The sequence below is a fragment of the Miniopterus schreibersii genome, assembly GCF_964146895.1.
Source record: "Miniopterus schreibersii genome assembly, chromosome: 2".
Taxonomy (NCBI): Eukaryota; Metazoa; Chordata; class Mammalia; order Chiroptera; family Miniopteridae; genus Miniopterus; species Miniopterus schreibersii.
This window is the reverse complement of record NC_138102.1, coordinates 136,935,547-136,950,459: the sequence shown is the minus strand read 5'-3', so window position 1 is coordinate 136,950,459 and position 14,913 is coordinate 136,935,547. Positions and strand designations below refer to the sequence as shown.

The following is a 14,913-nucleotide window of genomic DNA, read 5'->3' as shown; positions in this document are numbered from 1 at the left end:
ATCATCCCAGTATACGAAGTTTGCAGGTTTGATCCCAGTCAGGGCACATACAAGAATCAATCAATGAAAGCATAAATAAGTGGAACAACAGATCAATGTTTCTCTTCCCCTCTCTAAAAATAAAACTTTTTAAAAAGTCGTGAGGATTGTGCATGGAAATGGAAACTTATTCTCCAATTTTGTGAAAGTTAAGCTATGGGGGGCTAGGGAGAACTGAGATGATGTGACCCTCATCCCCCAGGGTTCTGGGTTTGGTCACACACACCCCCATCCCTGTCAAGGTGTGGCTCTCAGCCCACTAGCTAAAAGAAGGAATTCAGTTTTCCCCTAGGCTTTCTGGGAAGGATGTCCTCTGCCTGGAGGGCAGAAATAGTACAGCAGGGTCCTGGGAAAGTAAAGAAGAAAGTGACCAACCCTCTAGTCCAGAAGGGGAGTGAAGAAAGGGGGTGGATGCACAGAGGTTGTAGCCAGTCTGGGAGATCGGGTACCTCTTGGCTGAGGAGGTCTTTGGCTGGTGGAAAAACCTGGCTTGATGTGGCCCCAGGGAAGTGAGTTGGACTGAGGGCGGAGATTGCTCTGATGTGGGAAGCAAACAGCAGAGCTTTTTTTTTTCTTTTTTTTTTTACTTTGAGAGTTTTTAACTATTTGAACCATAGACTTGACACCACCCCCACCCCAATGAGTTTTACAAAAAGTATTCGCTTCCCATTCTGCACCAGCCTCAGTATCTCTGTGGAAAGAAAACAATCACCAATACCCATCTGGAAGCCGGTTATGTTGGGGGGGGGGGGGTCACAGAAGGTAATCTAGAAAAAAGCAAGAGATGAGGGAGGAGATAGAAATGGTTTAGTCCTGGGGTTTATTGTTTTAGATCCAGTGCTTTTCACTACGACCCTTCTTCCTATCGCATACTCTCCCTCAAAGGCCCCTCTCGCATAAGGATCACAATTGGCCCAGTCCTGCCACCCACCCAGACCCACGCGGCGCCCACCCATCCACCACCAGGACCCGGAGCTACCGCCGCGGTGGGGGAGGGGAAAGGGCGCGGGCTCGGGCGGCAGCGGCAGGGGGGCGTCTCTAAGGGATTTAACCTCCTACCCTCGGGTCCACGACGCCACTCCCTCCCAAGGCTGGGACGAGCCTCCATTTTTGTTCTGGGGGCGCAGAGCAGGGGCTCGAGGACAGACGGGGTTAAAGGAAACGGTGGTTGTCACCTGGGAGGGGGTGCAGCCCTCTCTCCCTTTCCCTCAGTTTGCACCCCCTTTACACGCACCCTCCACCTTCTCGGGGTCTCCCCCCCCTTGTTGCTAAGGCCCAGGCCGTCATCCCAGCAACAGCCTCAGTCATGTGACCGGCAATGGCGGCGCCGACCAGAGGTAGGTGAGCCCTGCGCCCCCACACCCACCTCGCGTCCCCCGGACCCCGCTCGCACCCCCCACGCGCTCTCCCGCTTCCTCTGCGCCCCCTCCTCCGCCTCCTTCCCCAGCGCACCGCTCCGGGGCCCCCTCACACCCCGAGAATCCGCTTTCTGTCATCCTCCAGCCTTGGCCTCCATTTGGGGGTTCTGGGGACCGTGATCGGGCCGACAAGCACCCACACCCAGTGGTGGGGCTCCGGGGGCTCCGCAAGAGGGGACATGGGGAGTTGGTTCCGGGTCGTGTCTTGCAGGAGGTTGTGGGGGGAGGGGGAGCAGCCTCGGTGGATGCCCCAGGGACCCTTGTCCTTCCCGGCTGTCCCTGCCCCCAGGCCCTGCCAGGAGGGAGGGATGGCCCGAGGCCGGCCTGGGTTGCCCCAGAGGAGTCAGAGACCCAGCATAAACCGTGGCCCCGCCTCCCTTTTCTGTGCCAGCAGGACCTGGAGCTAAGAACACCTAGGTCCTGGGTTCCCTCTGATGGGGGGGGGGGGTTCCACCTGGAAAGACAGTATGAGCTGAGGCTCTAGGGCTCCAGTTTCACTTTCTGAATCTCCAGATGCTTCTGGCCTTGAAGGGACTATGATGGAGGCACAAATGGAGAGCTGCTCCCCTTGGGATCAAAGAACTGAGGTCACACTAGTGGCCCCTCTTTCTATCTGAGCTGCATTTGGAGGTGTTGTAGGGACAGCTCTGTAGCTGAGCATGGCAAGACTCGGGGGGAAACATCAAACTTCTCCAGTGGAGCCCCTGCGTGAGCCCCACCCCTCCCTAAATACAGACTACTCGCTGACAGGCTTGCACTTGGTGTGCTGGGTGTAAAAGGTGACTGTGAGAACTTTGTTTATTGCAGGGGCTGCTGCCACTTAGTTTGCATTCCAAACAGACTTCAGTAATAGAAACTGGGTTGGCTTTCAAGGAAGGCTCCCCAGCAATAGGGGCTGAATTATTTGGGAATGTGGAGCAGGGTGAAGAGTTGGGGAACATAGGAAATATTCTTGTCCATGTGATCTGAGGGAGATGGCAAGGAAGACCTCCATCTGTGTAGGCTTTTCCCTTCCTGACTTATCTGTCCCCTAGGCTTTCTTGACAGCCTCAGAGCTGGGGAAGAAAAAAGAAAAGTTAGCATGTTGAAATTTCTTCTTTAGCAACTTGGGGAGAGGCTGGGGATGGAATTCTGCAGGAGAGGAGAGGAAATGGAAGAGGAGTTTTTCTTTTGTTTTTGGGCTGACTGGGGAAGATGGTAACATTTGTCATCATAACCTTTTACCCTCCCCCCTCCCCCCCAGACCTGGTCAGCTGAGTGTGGAAATAGAGGGATTTCTGCCGCTATCATTGTTCATGGGCGTTCAAGGTATCAGCCTCCCAAGGGAACCTCAACCTTTAAATTGGTTTCCTCCATTCTATGTTCCAAGATCCCATTTCCAGTAATTTACATCCAGGTTCCTATCTCTGTTATGTGGGTTGCTGGGTTGGGGCATGTGGGAATGGGGCAAGGGGGTACTCACTTTCCCTCCTTTTCCTGTCCACCCACCAGGTCACACTACCTACAAGTAGGAAGCAGGGACAGAGAGAGAGCCTGCATGCCATTTCTAAGCTCTTCAGGATCAAAGTGAGCAAAAAGGAGGGTCAAAACTCTCCCTCCCTTTTACAGAAGCCAGTTTTCACTCAGAGGGGGGAGGGGCAGATTGTTTCTGTGATTTTGGGAGGAGTGGAAGGGGAACCAAGACTGATGCTTGGTTTAGATGAGAATAATAATGTTATAGAAACTTTCTTGCTCTTCAGTGGGCGCTGCAGTTTGCAAGAGAAGAGGAGATAAAAAATGAACTGGAGGGAGGAGTTAGTTGGGCCTTGGACTTTGAGAGAGCAGAGATTATACAAAGTTGGAAAGGAACCTGAAGTAGGAGGCACTGATGTTTGTCAAATGGGGACCCCCCACCCTGAGTCCCTTTCACCCTGGGGGCAGTGTCGTTCGTCCTGTCCAGAATGGCAGCCTGTGGAGGCACCTGCAAGACCAAAGTGACTGTCTCCAAGCCTGTGTGGGACTTCTTGAGCAAGGAGACCCCAGCCCGGCTGGCCCGGCTTCGGGAGGAGCATCGTGTGTCCATCCTCATAGATGGCGAGACTTCTGACATCTATGTTCTCCAGCTTTCCCCACAGGGCCCTCCCCCAGCTCCTCCCAATGGGCTCTACCTGGCCCGGAAGGCTCTTAAGGGGCTGCTAAAAGAGGCAGAGAAAGAGCTGAAGAAAGCTCAGAGGCAGGGGGAGCTTATGGGCTGCCTGGCTTTGGGGGGTGGAGGGGAACACCCTGAGCTGCACCGCCCAGGCCCACCCCCTCTCCGAGCAGCCCCACTTCTGCCCCCAGGGGCACGGGGTCTTCCTCCCCCTCCGCCTCCCCTACCCCCTCCACTTCCTCCCCGCCTTCGAGAGGAGGCAGAAGAGCAGGAGAGTACCTGCCCCATCTGTCTGGGGGAGATCCAGAACGCCAAGACGTTGGAGAAGTGTCGGCACTCGTTCTGTGAAGGCTGCATCACCCGGGCCCTGCAGGTGAAAAAGGCCTGTCCCATGTGTGGCCGCTTCTATGGGCAGCTGGTAGGCAACCAACCCCAGAATGGGCGGATGCTGGTCTCTAAGGACGCCACACTCCTACTGCCCAGTTATGAGAAGTACGGCACCATCGTCATCCAGTATGTCTTCCCGCCCGGCGTCCAGGGGGTAAGGAGACTACTGCCTGCCCTTACCCTTTGTTTCCCTCCCTCCTCAGCTCCTTCTCTGACTAGGATAGCTGGGGGAGGGGGAGTGTGTTTTTTAGATGTGATACTGTTTTGCTGTTTCCACTGCATGCCTTTTGCTGTATGCCTTCCCACTCAATGCCCTGGAGCTAGGAGGTACCCTTAAGGCCTAGCTTTTCCATTCCCACAACCCCAAAGCACACATGAAAATCAGGTATCAGAGAAAGGAATTAAATACTATTCCCAGCTCTGTAGAGATGGTGGCTCAGGTGCAGGCAGACACAGCAGGAAGGGATCTAACCTTTCTCACAGAGTTGGGAGTGTTACTCCATTCCAGATTTATGAGAGGAGAACCTTGATAACAGTGGAAGGTTAAAACAGGAGTGGGCAAGAGTCTACAGGTGTCTTCCTGCTTGACAAAGAGTAATTTCCAGTTCTGCTTTGCAGAGGGATGAGGAAACTCCGAAGAAGAGTAATAGAAAAATGGAACAGGTTAGACGGTGGAAGAAGCATTGGGAGAGTGTTTTCAGGTAGAGAAGGGAAAGCTGAAAGATAAATTAGCCTGTCTTCACATTTCTGCTGAGTTATCTGGAGAGTAAGGACCAGAGCTACCTTCAATCACTTCTGAGACTCTATTTGTTGCTGAATTGAAACTTGAAGGATTGAGACCAGGAGAAAGAACCTCTTAACAACAAGGACTTTGTCCAGAAAGAGGCTTCTGCTTACCAGACACTACAGTCTCCTTGCCTGAAAGCTGTCAGCCTGTCGCTGCCCTGTCAGCATTAGCTGGGTGTGCACAGACAGAAGGCTGGCCAGGATGACCCTCCATTGGCATCATGGCCTTAAGATGCCCAGCTACTCACTGCCCACTTTGCTTCCCCCTACTCCCAGGCTGAACACCCAAACCCTGGAGTTCGGTATCCTGGCACCACACGGGTGGCCTACCTCCCAGACTGCCCTGAGGGCAACAAGGTGCTGACCCTGTTCCGAAAGGCGTTCGACCAGCGTCTCACCTTCACTATTGGCACGTCCATGACCACAGGGAGACCGAATGTCATCACCTGGAACGACATCCACCACAAGACCAGCTGCACAGGGGGACCCCAGCTGTGGGACACTTCTTCATTTCCCTTTACTTGGCTCCTCCCTTTCTGTCCGTTTCCACTGAGGGAACATCATCAATTCTCTCTCTCTGGGAGCCTCCTAATTGGAGACGACCAGCCCCAAACTATTCAACCATCTCTTCCATCCCAGTTTCTCTTACATTTAACCTGGTCCTGATATGCCCAGCTTAACCTACAAAAATAAGCAGAAATGGGCTAAGTTCTCTTGGGTTTGGATTACATTAGGGGAGAGAGAAGAGGGGCCACAGTGGGGCACCCAAAATGAGTGTGAGCATGGGGGTAATATGAGTAAGGCCAAGCAGCTAACCTGACCCTCACTTTTCTTTGGTTCCAGGTTTGGGTACCCAGACCCCACCTACCTGACCCGGGTGCAAGAGGAGCTGAGAGCCAAGGGTATCACAGATGATTGAAGGACATCCCCTTTGCCAAGGCCCCTGCCGTTGTCCTCCACTAGGACCCAACAGAAGCCTCTGTTCTCTCTCCCCCTGCCCCCCCCCATACCACACAGTAGGGGATCTGTCTGACTGGGGAAGGAGTTCAGAGAGGGAGGGGGCAGTCCTCTGTCCCCCACAGCCAAGTGCTTCAGTGCAGGGGTAGCCGCTCCCTTCTGGCAGAGGCTGTTTCTCAGGCTCTGCTCCCCTCCTCTGGTGTACATACTCCCAGTCTTCCTGCCCCCTCCATTGCCCTTGGCTTTTTCTGGTATGTGCTGTGCTCCAGTGACTAAGCTGAGAAAGAACCTGGGTGGGGAGGGGAGGGGGTCTTGAACCCCCCACTCCCACCCCCTACTGCTCCACTGCTCCACTTCAGTGCAGGGGAGGGGGAATCTAGCTGGTGTGAGCCCCCATGGAGCTGGCCCTGTATGTTCTTCAGAACCAATTCCCCATCTACCTTAACTTCGCCCTTTCCTGTGTCTCTGTTTCTGTCAGTCTGTCTCCCGCTCTTCTCTGCCCCCTATAAGGAGCCTCCTTACCCTGTTCTGGAACCGCCGCCAAACTGTAGCTTTTAATTTAATAAAAATAAAGTAAAATATGCAACTCTCTGCCACACCCGTTCTGTTCTGTGGACCGGTGGGGGTGGGGTGGGGTGGGGAGCGGGACCTGCTGAGAAGAAGGGGGTGGTGATCAGAAATCCCTGTCGGCCTCCCGGGTCTCTCTGCCTGCACAGGGCCCGGGGAAACGGCGTGGACTTCGCGCGATCCACAGTAACACTGTGAAGCCCCGGGTCACGCTTTGACGTTGGAATCGGGATTAAGAGGGGTTTGTTGATGAGGTATAGTCGTAGGAAGGAACAACCCTACCCCTTTTGAAAAGTTTGGCTGGGGTGGGTGTGGGGGCGGAGCCGGGCGGGGGGCGGATTCGTCAGCAGCAACTCCCCGGACGCACGCAGGCCTCAGAGCCCCCCAGCTTCCGTGCCCCTCGGCCCTGAAACTTGGAGCTGAGTAGGGGTCCAGCATGAAGCCCCCGGACCGCCCCGCCCCTGGCCGCACTGACCGGATACTGGGGGTCATGGGGGGCATGCTGCGCGCATGCGCCCTACCCGGGCAGGAGGGGGTAAGAAAGGGCGAATATGGTGGGGTGTGGCGGTCTTTAGGGGTCTTCAGGTGGGCTGCACCCCACAACTCACTTTACCAGCAAAAAGAAATCTTGCGGGATACCCACAGGACTCCCAGGAGGTCCATTAAGAGGGCCATAGCCATATTCTGGGTGAACCGTCCCCTCCACCCCAGCCTTGGCGACCCTTTTATAACACTGTGGATTTTGACAGCGGGGAGAAGGGGTAGGGGAAGGTTAAGGCTGGGCTTGAAGGGCGGGTTCCTTACGATCGTTCTATCCCGGCAGCCCCCGAAGAGAAGCCCCCTAGGGCCGGAGGGGACCGAGCCAGAGTCTGCCTGTACGGAGGGGGGGCAAAGAGGGGAGCACGACCGTGAGGTCCCCGCTTGGGCTCCACTGCCCGGTAAGAAGCTGGCGGTGGGGTGGGGCACAGTTTGCCATCCTGCGCAAAGTGGCGAATTAAAAAAAAAAAAAATGCTGCTCTTATTAGCATAAAGGTTCGCATCTAATTTGCATGAGACCTATTTAATCGCTGAGACCTCCACGCTTCTTCTCGCCCTCTAGTCCGCTGTGTGTCCCCCACTCAGCCGGTCCCGAGCCCCCGCAGGCGGAGTGTCCCCGCGCCCCACCCCTGGCCCCACGCCAGCCCAGGCTCCAGGACTTCGCCTTAATTGGTGATTAGCTTCGGCTGGAGTCCCAGGGCCAGGAGGAAAGAAGGGTCCGGAGAGAGGGCGGCACCTGGTTTATGTTCCCCAAAAAGAGCTCCCTATTCGCGCACCCCGATTGGGGGGCCTTGTCTACCCCTGCGCGGCTAGGGACCGTTCCAACTCCAGGACATCTTCGCACAGGCCAGGGCCGCGTCCAGCGGGCCTTCTCCTCCGCAGAGGCGGAGGGGCGACCCGCGCAGACCCCGCCGCCGGGCTTAACCCCCGCGCCAGCGCTCTGCGGGCAGAGTCCGAGATGCAGGAGGAGGGGAAATCCGGGGCTGGGGAGCCCGGGATGCGGAGGAGGGGCAGAGGCGCTGGGGACGTGGAGCGGGAACGTGGTGGTGCCTGGGGGAGGGGGGACTGGGGCGGGAACCGGGCCCTGGCTAAAGGGGGAACGGGCGGGAGAGGGCGGAGCTGGGCTGCGGAGGCCCCTCCTCGCGGCCGCACCGCGGCGGGGCCTGTTATTCGGCTCGCCGCTCGGCCCGGACCCGCGCAGCGCCAGTGACTCGGGGAGTCGGCACCCCTTCTCCCCTGCCCGGGCCTAGAACCACCCCAGCCTGAGCGGCCGGAGACTGAGCTGTAGCGGCTGCCGCACCCCGGCCCAGCCTCCCCAGCACCCCTCCCCTCCCCTCCCCGCTGGACATCTGGATCCTGGGCCCCGCACCGACAGGGTTCCGGAAACCCTCCCCGCCCAGCTCCGCCGCCAGGCCCCGCGCGGCCCTCACGGCGGACCCCCAGCCCTCCTCCAGACTAGACTTCCGCCTACCCCTGGACGCCCCCTCCCCGTCCCCTCCCTCCCCCCCTCCCCCAGCCTGGAGCGGGGGTAGGAGGGAGGGGGGGTGTGCGCCCTGCGCCGTTCCCGCCCCTCCCCGCCCCCCCTGATTCCCCCTGCATGGCCCGCCCGGGTGGGGGGGACGGGGGGGCCCGGGCGCCATGCGGGGGGGGCACAAGGGGGGTCGCTGTGCCTGTCCCCATGTGATCCGAAAAGTGCTGGCAAAATGCGGCTGCTGCATCGCCCGGGGGGGACGTGGTGAGTGTGAGGTCTCCAGGGCTCAGTGTTGACTGGGGGCGGGCTGAGGGTTCAGGACTGCTGTTTGCCCTGGCCCTAGGGATTTAGAAGCTGGAGACTATACCTGTATTTTCCAGGAAATACTTAATAGCTTATCCCTAAGATCCCTTCTGCCTCCAAATTTATAACTAGTTAAGGAAATTGGGGAAGGGACAGGGCTTTCTTGTAGTAAGTTGGGTATGACAAAAACCCCTCCACAATCCGGGTAGGCCTAGAACCACATCTTCCCTCACATCATTTTGCTGAGAATCTACTTCAGCTCTGAAGAGGGACAGGGGGATGGAGAAATGAGGCATGGGGATCTCTCAGGGACTTGCTCAAAAATTGCAGCTCCTCTGTCCCTGAGCCCAGGCCAAAGATAACCTAACTTGCCCCCTCTATTGGGTTCTTGCATGTTGGGGAGGTGGTCTACACAAGTCTTTTCTTTTTATTATAGTGATTACTGAAATTGGTGTAGGAGGGTTCTGAGGGTGGCAGATGCACTCTTAGTTCTTTATACCCCCCTTCTTAGAGAATGGTCTGTACCAGTTGGAAGTGGGAGGGCTGTAGGAGAGCAGATGGCCACCCTCAGCTTCCAGTGGCTGCCCAGATGGCTGCCCCCACCCCCATATCTGTGCCATGCTGAGTATATAGGGGAACCTCCACGTATTACTAGGGGTTCCAGGCCTGGGGAGCCAGGCGTTTACTGTCCTTCCTCTCAAGAGTGCCCTGGTGAAATTTTCTGTCCCAGCCAACTCAAATGAGGATGGCAATGGAGTGAGCCCTGGGGAAGAGGAGCTGAGCATCCTAGAGAGGAGACTCTGAGAGCTTCCCAGGGATCCTGAGTCTGGAGTTGGACCAATATCTATCACCCCCTTTCTTCCTCCCCACCCCATTAGAATCCTATTCCATTGCTGGCAGTGAGGGGAGTATCTCAGCTTCAGCTGCCTCAGGTCTGGCTGCCCCCTCTGGCACCAACTCTGGCCTCAGCTCTGGACCCTGTTCCCCGGGCCCCCTAGGGCCCGTCAGTGGCCTGAGAAGATGGTTGGATCACTCCAAACATTGTCTTAGTGTGGAAGCTGAAGCAGATGGTGGCCAGGCTGGACCATATGAGGTGAGCAGAGAGCACCGCAGAAGCATGTAGGACATCCATGTAGCACACTGGGAGAAAAGACAGGTTGGGGGCTACTGGTCAACAGGGAGACACAGCTACTGTCCTTAACCTCTGGCACTTGACCTTGGGCCCTAGAACTGGATGCTGGAACCAGCTCTAGCCACAGGAGAGGAGCTGCCAGAATTGACCCTGCTGACCACACTGTTGGAGGGCCCTGGAGATAAGACAAAGGTATGATGAAATGGGCCTGGGGTGGCTCCTTGCACCCAAGAGTCATCCATTTGCTTATTCTAGGAGATTCTTTTCTTTCAGCCACCTGAGGAGGAGAGTTTGTCCCAAGCCCCTGAGAGTGAGGAGGAACAGAAAAAGAAGGCTCTGGAAAGGAGTATGTAAGTGTCCACATACTCTCCCTCCCCTCCCTGCCACTGTACAACTTCCAGAGGACTGTCCCTCACATTTTAGATTTGAGAATTGGAATTTCCTCTGAAGTTGGCTTTGGAAATGAAGGGGCTTCTAGTCCAGGAGGTAGAAAGTGGCTAAACCAAGGATGTGTACTCCTGCTTTCTTCCCAGGTATGTCCTCAGTGAACTGGTAGAGACAGAGAAAATGTATGTGGAGGACTTGGGGCAGATTGTGGAGGTAACTCCATTTTTTCTTCCCAGCCCTGTCCCAGCCCTTTCCCTCTGCCCAGGGCTAATTTTAAAAGATGCCTTGATACTCCTCTGTCCGACCCCCCCAGTCCCCCTACATCCTGGGCTTATTGGGGATGGGGTGTTCCCACCAGGGCTGGCCCCACACAGCCATGCTCCCACCCCAAACTTCCCACAGGGTTACATGGCCACCATGGCTGCTCAGGGGGTCCCGGAGAATCTTCGAGGCCGTGACAGGATTGTGTTTGGGAACATCCAGCAAATCTATGAGTGGCATCGAGAGTGAGTGGTGGAGCCCTGAAAGCAAGGGGGAGGGGCATATGCCTGGTTGTCTCATCCAGGGCCCAGAAGCTATTGTTGCCTGAGGAATGTTGGAGAGCTTTCAGGGGGAGCACCACTAGGGCAGACAGCCCTAGGTTGCAGAGGTGGGGATATTTGACCTACCTTTTCCCTGACATTCCCTCTAGCTATTTCCTGGGGGAGCTACAGCGATGTTTGAAGGATCCTGATTGGCTGGCTCAGCTATTCATCAAACACGTGAGGCTTGAGAAAATGGGATGGGGGAGGGGCTTGGAAGTGGATGGGACACTACAGATGTGCTCTCCCTTTTCACCCACCCTGCTCTTTCTTAAACTTTACACCTATTAGGAGCGCCGGCTGCATATGTATGTGGTATACTGTCAGAATAAGCCCAAATCCGAACATGTGGTATCAGAATTTGGGGACAGCTACTTTGAGGTCAGTGGCTGAAGTGCCTTGGGGAAAGAGGGACAGAATCATCATGAGCAGGCTTTCCAGGCTGCATAACCACTGCGTGTCCCTGTCTCCAGGAGCTCCGGCAGCAGCTGGGGCACCGACTGCAGCTCAATGATCTTCTCATCAAACCAGTGCAGAGGATCATGAAATACCAGCTGCTGCTCAAGGTCAGAACCACCTACCTGTTCCCTGGGCACTAGCAGGTTGGGACAGCCTTTTCTTCATTCATCTCCTCAGGGTTCCTAAGGCTTCCCCAGACTTCCTAGAGGTCTTCACCTGTGTCCTGCAGGGAGGTTGTGAGAGCTTCTGAGAATATCCTCATGATTTCCCTGAATATTTCTCTTCTGTGTCTTAGGATTTTCTCAAGTATTATAGTAGAGCTGGGATGGATACTGAAGAGCTGGAGGTGAGGACTTCTAGATCTTCCAGGACACATCACACACACCTTTATTTTCTTAGTCTCCTGGATTCCCCCAGCTCCTTGGGTGGTGTAGAGCTGTCTGGTTTTTAGGAGGAGGCTGGTTGGGGGTCAAAACCTGCTCTGAAGTCAAAACATGGCTCCTTCCCAATAATCACAATGTTTCTCTCTTCACCTGCGTCCCAGCGAGCTGTGGAAGTCATGTGCTTTGTGCCCAAGCGTTGCAACGACATGATGACCTTGGGGAGACTGCGGGGGTTTGAGGTATGGGGATGGAGCAGGAAACCTGAGGCCCAGTGCTCTTCTGCCCCAGTCTGAGTATTCAGGAGGATACTGAATTATGGGGAATTGTCATCTCCTGGTGCTGGGAGTGTCAGGGGAAAAAGGGAGGAGCAGAGAGTTGCCTCTTTTCTCTTTTTTTTTCTGGGAGACCACTTTCCTTTGGTTCTAGGGCAAACTGACTGCTCAGGGGAAGCTCTTGGGCCAGGACACATTCTGGGTCACAGAGCCTGAGGCTGGGGGACTTCTCTCTTCCCGGGGTCGCGAGCGGCGTGTCTTCCTCTTTGAGCAAATCGTCATCTTCAGCGAGGCCTTGGGAGGAGGAGTGCGAGGTGGAACACAACCTGCATATGTGTACAAGAGCAGCATCAAGGTGGGGAGGGAGGGGTTTGACTGGGATGGGGTGAGGCCTCTGAGAGGATGTATGGCTCTTGGATTTGTTGGAGGGGGCAGGAACCAGAGAGGGCCTGAAGAACTCGGGGGCGCTATCTCCTATTTGCCAATCCAGGTGAGCTGCCTTGGACTGGAGGGGAACCTCCAAGATGACCCTTGCCGCTTTGCTCTGACCTCCAGAGGGCCAGAGGGTGGGATCCAGCGCTATGTCCTGCAGACTTCAGACCGTGCAGTTAGTCAGGCCTGGATCAAGCAAGTGGCTCAGATCCTGGAAAGCCAGCGGGACTTTCTCAATGGTGAAGCTCTCACCCTCTCTCCTCCACATTCTCCCTCCTGAATCCCTCACTGCCCAATCTCCCATCCCTGACCTCTGACCCTGGCTTCTCCTTGTCCCTGATTCCCAGTTTTCTACTACTAGCTCAAGAATTGGTAACTCAGAATCCTCTAAAGGTCAATTGACATGGATGACAGTCCTTTGGAGGGAGGGCAAAATGGGAGGATAGCCTGAGCAGAGCCCTGAGGGAAAGGACCTGTCTCTGCTGTAACCCTCCTTCTGTTCTCTTTGCCCCAGCATTGCAATCACCCATTGAGTACCAGAGACGGGAGAGCCAGACCAACAGCCTGGGGAGGCCAGGAGGGCCTGGGGTGGGAAGCCCTGGGAAAATGCGGCCTGGAGACCAGGCCCAGGTCAGCACACACACACCCATCAACGGCTCTCTCCCCTCCCTGCTGCTGTTACCCAGAGGGGAGGTGGCCAGAGGCCCTCTGCCCCTGGACACACAGGTATGAAGAATGGTGTTCCCTGGTCATAGGGGTAGAATGGGGAGGGCCTCTCTTGTTCCAGGATCCCCAAATCTCTTTCCCCTATACCATTCCTCTTCTACTACCTTCCTTCTGTCTACCCCTTCCTACTTCCCATCTCTTACCCTCCTCCCCTTTAACTGATGGTCTCAGGTAAGCTAAGATGTCTGGCAGAAGGTGGCTTCCCTAGGGGCTTACACTGAAAAGAGAGGAGTGAGGGTCGATCTCTGGACTTTTCTGATCTTCCAACTTGAGTCTTTCTTCAGGCCCTCAGTGACATCCCCCAGATTCCTCGTGACTCTCCTTCACTTCCACCAATTCCAAACACTCCTCCCTGCCAGGCCAGACTTGCCAAGTTGGATGAAGATGAGCTGTAACTGGTGAAGACCATGGGGGTGGTGCTGACTCAGCTACTCTCTTCCCCAAGGAACTTCAGGGCAATCCTTCTGGCACTGCCCCAGAATTCCTCCCTCTTGGTGTATCTGGAGGTGGGCAAAGCTGGGAGTGGTGTCAACTTGGAGGAGGGTACCTAAACTCAAAAGGACTTCTTCCTGTCCCAGGAACATAGGTTCCTTCAGCTTCCACCCCTATGCATGTATCACAGGTCCCCCACTAAAGAAGGATATATGGGTGGGTGGGAGGGCTAGGGCAAGGGCCAAATAGAAATTACTGGTTTTGTTTTTGATTTTGTTCTGTTTTTCTGTTTTCTGAGAATAAAGGTTTTGTTATATCACTGAGGCTACTGTCTTGGCAGAGGGAAGGGGAGGCTGCAGTAGGGGTAAGTGGGGTGAGATGGTATGGAAGAGACCAGCTGGCCTCTCAGATCAGCTTGAGCAGAGGTCTGATGAAAGGAGAAAGGCACAGGCTGTAAGATAAAAGACGTTGCTCTCTCTCAGTCCAGACCTGGGGCTTGGGGCCACTGGAAAACCCTAGATCCTTGATGAATCCTCCGCCTTCCTTCCCTCCCTCCCAGCCCTTCCTCCCCTCCCATCTGGCCTCTGTTCTAGAACCCACTAGAAAACCCAGTGGAGTCTGACTTTCCACCATTCCCCCAAAACACAGATTCTAAAGTACCAAATGCCCAACGTACCTTTCCTTCTGAGGCTTCCATGTTCAGCTGAGGGAGAATGGGAAGGTGGAGAGGATGCTGGAGACTATGGCCCCTTCTGGCTCTGGGTCTTCTTATTTTTGCTGTCTGGAAAGTCATAAGGCATATCCATACTGAGCAGGAATGGGTTTCTCTTCAAGCCATAGACCCAAGAGTGTAGAGGCCAAAGGGGTCTTTACCCCTCCCAACTTCTGGGACAGCCCCTGGGACAGAGAAGACCGAACGTGCAGAGATCCATGTCCAGATTCCCTGTCCTGGATCCTTGGTCATCGGTTTGTCCACTGTCCATTTGTCCCCTGGGCCTGGTCACGTGTACTTGGGCTTCCTCAGCAGACAATAGACTGCTGGGGTGAGGGGTGGTGAGGAGGAGCTGGAGCCTCCCTTTGGGCCTGAGGTCCCTCTGACCAACAATGGGGGGAGGGACCTCTTAAGGGGGAGACAGGACGTACAGCCCAGATAAGACTTCTGGGGAACAATAGAAGGAATTGAAGAAGGGAGACCCACCCTCACTGTACCCCACCCCTAGGACTTTGGGGTCAGGGACTGGGGACCAGAGGGTGATGGGGAGGGGTGCTGAGGATTCTTGTAAGTGGAGGAGGGGATGAGGTAAATAGCAGGATTCTGGAGCTCAGAACCTTTGTTCTCTCTTTAGGTGTACATGAGGTGGGTGGGTGGGAGACCTTTTTGTATTTAATATAACCGCAAACGTGCTTTTGAGTGCCTACTTTGTGACTTGTACTTGAATGTAATATATGGTGTTTCCGGTTTTTTTGGCTTCTAAGAACTAAAATAAAATTTTCCTATCAGTTCAGTATTTCCCCT

General features: G+C 55.3%; 2 protein-coding genes across 7 annotated transcripts; both read left to right on the top strand.

The window, feature by feature from the left end:
• The first annotated feature begins 1,347 nt into the window (after window positions 1–1,347).
• DTX3 (deltex E3 ubiquitin ligase 3) lies at window positions 1,348–6,301 on the top strand. 3 transcript variants are annotated; one of them, XM_081130006.1, is made up of 6 exons: window positions 1,348–1,376; window positions 2,701–2,765; window positions 2,949–3,023; window positions 3,397–4,126; window positions 5,035–5,252; window positions 5,602–6,301. In XM_081130006.1, the coding sequence occupies exons 3-6, from the start codon at window positions 2,995–2,997 to the stop codon at window positions 5,675–5,677; spliced, it is 1,053 nt and encodes a 350-aa protein (XP_080986132.1). In that variant the 5' UTR covers window positions 1,348–1,376; window positions 2,701–2,765; window positions 2,949–2,994; the 3' UTR covers window positions 5,678–6,301. The 3 variants fall into 3 exon arrangements, with proteins under 3 accessions (XP_080986132.1, XP_080986133.1, XP_080986134.1); XM_081130007.1 differs by lacking the exon at window positions 1,348–1,376 and having other exon boundaries at window positions 2,748–2,765; window positions 3,378–4,126; XM_081130008.1 differs by lacking the exon at window positions 1,348–1,376 and having other exon boundaries at window positions 2,761–2,765; window positions 3,397–3,958.
• A 310-nt stretch (window positions 6,302–6,611) lies between these two features.
• On the top strand, window positions 6,612–13,716 carry ARHGEF25 (Rho guanine nucleotide exchange factor 25). 4 transcript variants are annotated; one of them, XM_081130002.1, is made up of 16 exons: window positions 6,612–6,817; window positions 7,106–7,220; window positions 9,472–9,686; window positions 9,822–9,917; window positions 9,999–10,075; window positions 10,259–10,325; window positions 10,515–10,618; window positions 10,804–10,873; window positions 10,985–11,074; window positions 11,167–11,259; window positions 11,448–11,498; window positions 11,697–11,774; window positions 11,962–12,162; window positions 12,298–12,478; window positions 12,754–12,965; window positions 13,250–13,716. In XM_081130002.1, exons 1-16 carry the CDS (start codon window positions 6,719–6,721, stop codon window positions 13,358–13,360), a joined length of 1,860 nt encoding a protein of 619 aa, XP_080986128.1. In that variant the 5' UTR covers window positions 6,612–6,718; the 3' UTR covers window positions 13,361–13,716. The 4 variants fall into 4 exon arrangements, with proteins under 4 accessions (XP_080986128.1, XP_080986129.1, XP_080986130.1 ...); XM_081130003.1 differs by having other exon boundaries at window positions 6,654–6,817; window positions 13,325–13,442; XM_081130004.1 differs by lacking the exon at window positions 11,697–11,774 and having other exon boundaries at window positions 6,654–6,817; window positions 13,250–13,715.
• The last annotated feature ends 1,197 nt before the right edge of the window (window positions 13,717–14,913 follow it).